The sequence below is a fragment of the Prinia subflava genome, chromosome 27 (assembly GCF_021018805.1).
Source record: "Prinia subflava isolate CZ2003 ecotype Zambia chromosome 27, Cam_Psub_1.2, whole genome shotgun sequence".
NCBI classification, from domain to species: Eukaryota; Metazoa; Chordata; class Aves; order Passeriformes; family Cisticolidae; genus Prinia; species Prinia subflava.
In genome coordinates, this window is record NC_086273.1 from 2156667 (window position 1) to 2166968 (window position 10302).

Below are 10302 nucleotides of genomic sequence, written 5' to 3' on the forward strand. Positions count from 1 at the left end.
TGGGAGCAGGGGATAAGCAGGGTGACAGGAGTGCTCCTGGAGCAGGTGAAGGCTGGGCTGACACAACGGCCAGTGGTTGTGTTGTGCTCTTTGCTGGATGCTGCCAGTTCCACTTGGAACATGGACTGTGACATCACAGCTCCCAGGAGTGCAGGGGGGATCCAAAGTGGACACTGGCAACCAGAGAATGATGGAAGCCCTGAGCAGAATTGCTTTGAAGAGACCCTGAAGATCATCTTGTGGCAACCTGAGCAATCCTTCCCCAGACCATGTTGCTCAGAGCCCTGTTCCCACCTTGGATGTTGCCAAGGATGGGGCATCCACAGCCTCTGTGCACAGCCTGGCCCGGTGCCTCACCAGACTCAGTGGAAAAGAACATCTTCCTTCAACTTCCACTCCCAACTCCAATCGCCCTCCTGCAGTGCAAAGCCATCCCCCCCTGCCCTCTCTGCACAGGCCCTGTTGAACACTCTGTGCCCATCTTTGCTGTGGGACCCTCCCAGCCCTGCACAGCTGCACTGAGGCCTCCCCATGGCCCTCTCTTTGCAGGCTGAGCATCCCCAGCCCCACAGGGACAGCAGGCAGGCAGAGCAGTGGCACTCAGGGCTGAGGGGCAGCAAATAGCATCGGGAAATGAGAGATGGCAGCTTCAGAGCCAGCTTTGTCTCTAAATGTACAAAATACCACCATTGGAGGGGAAGATGGTGGGACACTGCCTCTGTTCCAACTGGTGAATATTTTCTTTCTTTTTCCTTCTTTTCTGTCATGCTGACCCGGGTTTGGCTGTTTGAAAGGAAGCTTGGCACGAGATCCCTTGTCTTGTCCATTTGTGAAACACAGAGCAGAGTCTGGACAGGCTGATGATGCACAGCAAAACCTGCAAATGTACTGGTGATCCCCAGTCTGGGGGATGCAGCAAATCCAGTCAAAAGGAATTTCTGGAAAGTTGAGCCTGGTTTACAGTCTCTGGAGTTTGGCTTCATTAAGACTCTTCATGGCTTGCAATCACACTTTGTCCCCACCTTACGATTTCCCCCATCCCACCCCTGGCACTCCCATGGATCAGGAACAGTGTGGCCAGCAGGAGCAGGGCAGGGATTCTTCCCCTGTGCTGGGCACTGCTTGGGCAGCACCTCGAGTGCTGTGTCCAGTTCTGGGGCCCCCAGTTTAGGAAGGAAATGGAGGGGCTGGAGGGTGTCCAGAGAAGGGCAACAAGGCTGCTGAGGGGTCTGGAACACAAGTGCTGTGAGGAGCAGCTGAGGGAGCTGGGGTTGTTCATCCTGGAGAAGAGGAGGCTCAGGAGAGACAAGGCAGTGTCAGGGCACGGCTTGGACTTGATGATGTCCAAGGCCTTTGCCAACCTTGCTGATTCTGGGATTCTCTGAAACAACCCTTGCAGCAGCTGCAGGATGAGCCCTGGGCCTCCTCTTCAGAAGGTGCCTCAGCAGCCCAGGTCCCTCAGCTTCTCCTCACAGCCCCAGAGCCCATCCTGTCAGTCCTGCAGAGCCTCTGCAGCCCCTCCTCATTGCCCAGAGCAGGGAGCCCCACAGCCAGACACAGCAGGCCAGATGTGTCCCTGTGGGCTGTGGTGCCTCTGGCAAGGGAGCAGCAGGAGGCCCTGCAGGAGCCTGCAGACAATTCCTGAAGCACTTGGAGGATGATCCTGCTCTCCAAGGGACGTTCCCATGGTGCCAGCTTAAGGAACTGAAATGGGGATTGGGCCCAGAGAGGAAAGGGCAGCCAGGGTGTCTTGGTTTTGGAAGAAAGGTGTCTGCCAGGGAAAGCTGGAGTTTCCCTTTGAATGGAGAATGTAAACTCCCCTCCTTTCCGATTATTATAATTTTGCAATTAAGGGCTTTCAGGCAATGATTTGGGAATAGCAATAACAGTTCTTTACAAGGAATATTAAAAATACCCATGTAGTAGTACAAAACAACAAGCAAAGAAGCAAAAATCCAAGAAACCCTGAAAGGGTCAGAAGACGAGCAGACACCTTGTTGGTCAGGGTGTTGGGAGAAGTCCAAATAAATCCTCCTGTAGAAACAAATGTGGTTCTGTTGGAGTAGATATGATCCTGAAGAAAGGCTCCAGTGGAGGTGAGATGGGTCCAGTTTCCTCTGGAATCCAGTGGAAAACAGGATACCTGGTGTTCCTGAATCTCAGGGGGTTTTAGGTAGGAATGGTTTGCTCTCCCCTCTGGGTGAAGCATCTCACAATGGGATGATGTAATGGTTTCAGTCATGTGAGGAGCCTTAATTGCCCATTACCAGAAGATAACCCCTTGGAGGGAGGCCAGGTTGTGGAAGAGATAAGGAACAATGCTCCACCTGGTTTTAACAGCTGGCCCATTATCAGAAGGCACCCGCCCCCTCCCCCCTGGAGTTATGAGGAATGGGTCATACAAGAGATAAAGAAAACATCTCCCCAAGCAGTTTGAACAGATGGAAAAAGAGAATAAACATTGTTGCATAACCCAGGACACAGGGATGGGCTGTTTGCAAGGGAGGGAACAGAGGTGGGCTAGTGGAAGAAATTTGTAGCAGGAAGAGTCAAGAAAGCCAAGGTGAAGCAAAGGAAATGCTCAGGGCAGTTTAGGGGTGGCTGCCAGGCAGTGCTGGCTCTGAGCAACAACGTCTGCAGTGCCACAGGAAACTCCCAGCTGATGGGAACAAACTTTGTGGCTGACTGCAGAGGCCATCACAAACCTGAGTGGTTTCCCTGCTGTCCCGCAGCCCTTGCTGGCCCCAGGGGCTGATGGCATTTGTGCTCCCTCAGGTTCATCTCCCCACACCAACACCATGGCGGTGCTGACGCCTGCTGTGTGCAGTGCAAACAGGGGCTCCTGAGGCAGGGCTGCCGTGGCTGTGCCTGCAAGGATGCGGCCCCTGTGTGAGCTGGGGGAGAGGCCAGGGCTGCAGAGGGGGGATGTTGTTGGCAGGTGCATGAGGCCGCTGTGGGACGCTGTCCTGGGGTGTCCAGTGCAGTGGGGATGGATCAGCCCCTGCTCTGCTGCTCCTTCCCATCTCCCCCAGGGACCTTGCAGAGCCCCAGCCATGCTGTTTGCCCCCAGCCTGCCCACGGCCAGCCTGGGGCTGCTGACGGGGCTTTTCTGTGCTGAGCATTGGCCTGGCCATGTTCTGGAGAGAGCCTGGGCAAGGAGCCTGGGGTCCTGTCTTAGGTTGCAATGTAAGATGGAACTAAAAGTAGATATTCTATTACCATCTGTTGAAACCAGGGGCAGTGTTTGTTATTTATTCCATGACCCCTCCCTCATTACTCCAGAGTGTTATCTTCTGTTAATGGGCCAATTGTTAAAACCAGGCAGGGCAGTTTTCTTTATCTCTTCCATGACCCATCCTCCCTCCAGGGAGATATCTTCTGTTAATGGGCCATTGAGTCTCCCTGCATGACTGATAAAATTTCATCATCCCATTGTGAGATGCTCCACCCACAGGGAGGAGCCAGGCATTCCTACCTGGATATAATCTGAGATGGGAAACACCAGAAGCAGCCTGTTTCCACTGGATTCCCAGAGGAAAACCAGACCCATCTACGTGATCAAAACCACATCTGTGACTAGAGGAGGACTGCAGCCACGATTTGACTGGACTGCTACAACACCGGGTGTCAGGTTGTATTCTGACACTGCGTTTTTTTGGGGTGTTTTTGGTCCCACATTTTTAGTTTAATTTTTAATTTTTTAGTTTAGGCATCCATGAAGAGGAAGATGCCCCAGGACAGCCAGACAGGTAAGGAGGAAGTCACTGCCCCTTTCCCCCTCTCTCCTGCTCCATCTCCCAGCCCAGCATGGGCCCCAGCTGCAGGAAAACCCCGCTGCCGACGCCGTCCTGCCGGGGCTGCACTGGGGGGATCTCCTTTCCCTTCCCTCTGCCACAGAGGCAAATCCCATCCTGTCGTTTTCCTTCGTCCCCCCGACAAGAAGCTGAGGAAAGAGACCAGAGAGGACAAATCCCGACAGCAGAACCTCATGGAAGGGGCCATTTTGAGTGGATCCACAGAAGAGGAATCCAGCCGGGAGGAAAAGTACCAGAGATTTCACATTAAGAAGGGCTCCACACCCATCCAAGGATGTTCTGATGAGGAAATACCCACTCTATTCCAGGGACGTGGTAAGAGATCCAGCCAGAGCTCAGACCTCATGGCCCATGAGCAGCGTCATGACAAAGAGAGGCGCTATGAGTGCTTGAAGTGTGGGAAGAGCTTTAGCAAGAACTCCTCCCTGATCCGCCACCAAAGGATCCACACTGGGGAACGGCCCTACCAGTGTGGGGAATGTGGGAAGGGCTGCAGAGACAGCTCTGCCCTGATTGTCCACATGAGGATCCATAATGGGGAGAGGCCCTATGAGTGTGCGGAGTGTGGGAAGAGCTTCAGCCACAGCTCCAGCTTGACTGTCCACAAGAGAACCCACACTGGGGAGAGGCCCTACCAGTGTGGGGAATGTGGGAAGGGCTTCAGCCAGAGGTCCAAAATGATCATCCACCAAATGATTCACACTGGGGAGAGGCCCTACAAGTGTTCCCAGTGTGAGAAGAGGTTTCAGACCAGCTCCACTCTCCTCGTGCACCAGCGCATTCACACAGACGAGAGGCCCTTCCGCTGCCCTGACTGTGGGAAGGGTTTCAAGCACAACTCCACCCTCGTCACCCACCTGCGCATCCACACTGGGGAGAGGCCCTACAAGTGTCCCCAGTGTGGGAAGAGCTTCTCAGACAGCTCTGCCTTGACCCAACACCAACACAGACACCGGTAAGGGAAGCCCTGCGAATGCCCCAGCTATGGAAATGGCTTCATGTGCGTCTCCAACCTCATCCTCCATCAGAGGACCCACATTGGGAAGAGCCCTGGTGACCCACATTTCCCTTAACCCATGCTGGGAAGACACCTGTCCCTCTCCCTGCCCCTAGCAATGATGTGAGGTGGGATTGAAGAACGTGAGGGTCTGGCCATTGACTCATTGTATTTGATCTCATCTCAGGTCATTGCCAGGGGCCAGGAAAGGGACTCTCTCTTCCCCAGGGAGAAGGGTGTCCATTCCAGGCCGGAGGAAATACATGGCCAGGAAGAGCCAGTTGTTGTTGTTGTAGTTTTCTCTGTATATTGTTTTTCTTACCCCTTCTGTTATCAATATTTTTTCTGTTCCTATTTGTTCCTTATCTTGTTGCTGTTCCCAGTAAATTGTTCTTCTCCCAGCCTGGGATCTTTGCCTTTTGTACTTTCAGGGGGAGGCTGGAGGGCAGCGAGCGGCAGCACGGTTTTAGCAGGAGCAGGAAATTGGGGAATCCCATTCCTAAAGCCCGGCCCATGGAAACCGAGCATCCCAGCTGGTGCCAGCCCTGGCTGCCCTGGCAAGAGCCTTGGGAGCGGGTCCCTGGCTGGAGCTGTGGGAGCCTCTTCCCTCTGGTGCCCAGGGACAGGAGTGCAGGAACGGCTGGAGCTGAGTCGGGGCAGGTTTGGGCTGGATGTGAGGAGAAGGTTTTTCCCCCAGAGGCTGCTGGGGCACTGAACAGGCTCCCAGGGAAGGGTCCCAGCTCCAGGGCTCTCGGAGCTCCAGCAGCGTTTGGACAGCGCTGCCAGGCCCAGGCTGGGATTGTTGTGGTTTTCTGAGCAGGGCCAGGAGTTGGACTGGAGGATCCTGAGGGGTCCCTCCCAGCTCAGCCAATTCTGTGGTTCTGGGATCCCATGGGAATGGGAATGGGATGGAAAATGGTTGCCATGGCAACGGACTCTGGCTGCAGGGCTGAGCTGGTGTCCATGGCAACCACCCCTGGCATGGGGTCTGCATGGAAATGCCAAGGGACTGACCATGGCAACAGGGGTTGGTGGTGGTTGCCATGGAAACTGAGCATAGCAACAGGGGCTGTGGTGGTTGCCATGGAAACTGACCAGTGTAAGAGATCCTGGTGATGTTTCCCTGCTAAGGAACTGAGTTGTCACAGCCCCTCAGAGGGATTCCAAGGGCACTTTCCAGGAGTCTCCAGGCTGTCCAAGAGCTGGAATGTCACAGGCACAGACAGGGGCTCCATGGACACCATCCAGGGCTTTCTGGGCATTGTCAAGAGCCCTGTGGTCACAGGCAGTCACAGCCATTCCATGGGGCCATCCCAGGGCACCTCGGGCTGCAAAGGCACCCATCTGTCACAGGCACTCACAGGGGCTCCACGGTGACATCCCAGGAGTCCCCAGGCTGCCAAAGAGCCGGGATGTCCCAGACACTCACAGGGCTTCCTGTCATGGACACAGTGGGAGCTTCAGGCAAAAGCTTTATTTCTTCAATGGAGAAACTCCTGCTGAGTCATGAGCTGGAGAAATGACACCCAAGAGCAAACATGGATCTTCAAACACTTCCTGGATGAGCAGACATTTAAAATTCTATCTAAGAGAGGAGACTGGGAGCAGCTGGATCTTAGCCCCAGACTTTGTCAAAGGTTTATGTGTAAAGACTGGACAGGTTGAATTGAACTGTAATGCCATTTGTCCCATTGGATTAATGATGGAACAACAGATATAATTCTATAAATACAGCTGTGATTGATTATGATCAGGATTAGATAGAAAAGTTTATTCACACTACAGAGGAAATTAAAGAAAGAGTTATTTACTCCACAGTATAGGAGCTATAACAATTATTAGAATATAGTGCTCTAGGAAGCAATGTTGAAGTAAACAGGGCCTTGTTGGAGTTTTTGAAGCCCGTTGTAGGCAGAGCCTCCTGCTGCAGCAGGAACTGCCTTTCCTGTGCCAGGACCCGGGCAGATGCAGCTGCAGGAAAAGCCCCAGGCCAGCCCCAAGACAGTGAAGGGCTCGGGCACAAGGGCAGAGTGCTGTGCTGGGAGCTGTGCCAAGGAGAGCCTGAGGCACCAAAGGCTCCTTGGCAGCAGCAGCTGCTTCCAGGCCATGGCCAGAAGCCTCCCTTGGCACCCGGGCCTGGTGGCCACCACTGCAGAGCTGCTGGGCCAGGGCTCATTTCTGCCTGGGCTCTGCCCCAGCCCACAGAGTGTGACCTCAGCCCTGACTCTGGCACAGCTGCTGGGCCTGAGCCCTGCAAAGCCTCAAGGTCACCTGTGCCAGCCTGGCTCTGTCAGCCCCTGGGGAAGGGCAGGAAAGGCCAGAGAAGGGGCTGGGTTTGGCTGCTGCATGTGGGGTCCAGCAGAGACAAGGAGGAGTCAAGGCAGTGGATGGAGTGCACTGAGCAGCCCCTTCTCCCCATGCAGTCCTGGAATGGTTTGGGTGGGAAGAGCCCTGCAGTGCTCATCTCATTCAAAGCCCTGCCATGAGCTGGGACATCTTTCACCAGATCAGGTTGTTCAGAGCCCTGTCCCAGCTGCACTTGAACGTTTCCAGGGATGGGCATTGACCACCTCCCTGGGAACCTGTCCTGGTGGATCACCAACCTCAGCATCAAAAATTTCTTCCTTATCTCTCCTTATCTCTCCTTATCACTCCTTATCTCTCCTTATCACTCCTTATCTCTCCTTATCTGAACCTCTCTTCCTTTAGTTTAAATCCACCACCCTCTGTCCTGTTGTGACAGGCCCTACTAAAACCTTTGTCCACCCCTGCATTTCCAATGAGCCGTGTTTCCATGGCAATTGCCAGGACAGGTAACCCAGGAGTGGTGTCCCAGGGAGGGTTGCCATGGAAACAGTGCCCAGCCCTGTCCCTTTCTGTCAGGCTGAGCTGGCCTTTGGCCCTGGCAGTGGCGTTTGCTGCTGGTTCCACGGCGCCTGAGCAGCCAGCGCGGCACAGGGCAGGTGGCCGTGCCACCAGCCCCAGCATAGGATCCCCTCTGGCCCTGGGCACTGACACCAGCCCTGAGCAAGGGCCAGGGCAGGTTTCCATGGCAACCAACCATCCCAGCGGCTCCAGGCCTTGGTTGCCATGGACCAAACCAAGGAACGGGTCCCTGTGGCCGCTGCCAGGGCACCTGAGGGCACCAACGAGTGTCACTGCAATTGTACCTGGAACAGCCCCGGCACCGCTTTGTCCTCAGGGTTGCCCTGGCAGCCAGGTCAGCAACAGCTCTGCCTGCAATGGCCACAGAACCTGGCTGCAGAAATGGCTCCTTGGGGTGCTGTCCAAGGGAACCTGAACTGATGGGGGTTGCGGTGGCACCCAAAGCCAGCAGTGGGGTCAGTGCAGTGTCCATGGCCACAGCCCCTGCCCAGGCCCAGTGCAGGGTGGGATGATGAGCCACCCTCACTGCTGGCCCAGGGCAGGCCTGCAGTGCCCTTCCCCAAAACCTGTCTGCACACAAGCACTTCCAGGCCTCTCTGCATTTGCCTTGCCCTCACTCCTGGCTCACTCACACCTCCCAACAACCCACCTGCAGCTTTCAGCTGCAAGGAGTTCAAAGCTTGTCTGTCCTTCTGCAGTTGGTCTCATTCTGCCTTCAGCCAACTCTGGCTTTGTGTTTATTGTAGAACTTCCTGTGTGTCTAAAACATTCCTGGCATGGTTCTGCCTTGGGGAAGGGGAACCTCTTTGGTGGCACCTTGGGCTTGGCACACACTTAAGGAGATTGTCTGAAACTCAGGAGTTTGAGATTGCTAAAAAAGGAAGGAAATCTCTCTTTACCTGAGTGCAGCCAGTTCTCCAAGCAAAGCAGGTCCCAGATGAGTGAGGGGAGACAGGATGGGGTTGGGGATGTGGAGCAAGGTTGTCCACACTGGGTCAGACCTCAAGGCACAGCTTCTCTGACCTTGCCAGACCTCCTGGGGGAGACTCTTGGTCAATATCAATCATAGAGTGCTGCAGTCACATTTTTTCTAATGAGAGAAATGCATTCTTGCAAATAGGAGTGTGGATTTATTAGAAGCTCCTTGAAATATTTCTCCATAACTCTAGGAGAAAAGACTTTCTAATGAACTGCACCAGAACAGAGGGAAATCAAGGCACAGCCATGGTTTGTCAGGACTTGTTTGATCCCTATGAGCCCTGTGGTGCATTTGGTGCTGAGCCCTGGAACCTCAGGGCCTGAGAGGAGATTGCACAAACCTGTCCACAAATCAAAGTCAGAAGAAAAACCCAAAGTGTCTTGAAGCATTATTGGGTTCCAGTGAGGTCCATCCCCAACACAGGCTCCTCGTGGAGTCCCTGGAAGAGAGAACTTGGGCCAGAACTGTACAAAAACCTCTCAGAGACTCAGTGTGGGAAGGGAAATCCAAAGAACCTTAAACACCTTGAGTATCTCCAAGCATTCATGAGCCCCACTGAGTGTCAATGCAAAGCTCTCAAGGGACTGGTTAAGGCAGATAATTGGAGGCCATGATTGTACAAACCTCTCAAAGACTCAGGAGCAAAAAAAAAAAAAGTTATTTTATAAATATCCTTCCAGCAGATCCTTGAGGCAACTGGGATGGGAGGGGGATGCTGAGGGCAGGACAAGGGGCTGACAGTGCCCAGCCTTGCTGGGGCTGTGCCAGGAGGCCCCAGGGCCTCAGGACAAGGGGTCTCCTGGCAGCCCTTGGTGGCACAGAGGCTGCTGTGCCCCAGGACACCAAGACTTGGCTTCTCTTTGTCCCCCCTGCCATCACTGCCTGCAGTTCTCTGCTCTGGCTGGGGCCTGGGGACACTTCCTCTGACGTGTCCCTCAGTGGGACCCATTAAAACTTCAAGAAACTTTGGAGCTGGATTCTGGCTTGGAGTTCTGGAGAGGTTTCTTCAGCTCCCTCTCAGGGACTGATGTTCAGGGCCTCAGCACAAACCCTGAGAGGGTCATTCAAGTCCTTGTGCTGTGTCTGTGCTGCTGAGCTGGGCCGGGCTCCTGGCACAGAGGACGATCCTGGCAACCAAGAAGAGCTTCAAAACACATTTCTCTTGATGAGCAGCTCTTCTCCCAGCCCAGCAGGGCTGGGGCTCTGCCTGCAGCCACCCCGGGCACAGCACAGAGGCACAGAGAGCTTCAATCACTCAGGGCTGGGAAGGTGCTGAGAAGGGACTGGGGGAGAATCACTGCCAGCCCTTGACACAGGAACCTCTGGCTGCAGGACAGTGCAGCTGCAGCTCCTGCAGGGATCTCCTCAAGCTGGAACATCTCAATGCCTACAGACTCTGTGAGTACATTCCCTGATTATCTCTGGTGTGGAGCAGCCAGGGGTGCCCAGGGCTGTCCTGCAGAGCAGGGTCCTGCAGCCCAGGGCTCTGTGCTGGGGCAGGGACTCTGCTGCCTGCCAGGGACAGCTCTCAGCCAGCCCTGGGAGCTGCTGCCAGCACTGGGGGACAAGATGTGGGCAGAAGGAGACAGCTGGTGAGGTGTGGATGTGTTCTCCTTGAGTGGTGA

At 54.6% G+C, this 10302-nt stretch overlaps 1 protein-coding gene across 1 annotated transcript; it reads left to right on the forward strand.

Annotated features, from left to right (window-relative positions):
* Positions 1-4045: 4045 nt before the first annotated feature.
* On the forward strand, positions 4046-5350 carry LOC134562455 (zinc finger protein 586-like). The gene has a single exon (XM_063419849.1). The coding sequence runs from the start codon at positions 4160-4162 to the stop codon at positions 4772-4774; it is 615 nt and encodes a 204-aa protein (XP_063275919.1). The 5' UTR covers positions 4046-4159; the 3' UTR covers positions 4775-5350.
* Positions 5351-10302: the final 4952 nt, after the last annotated feature.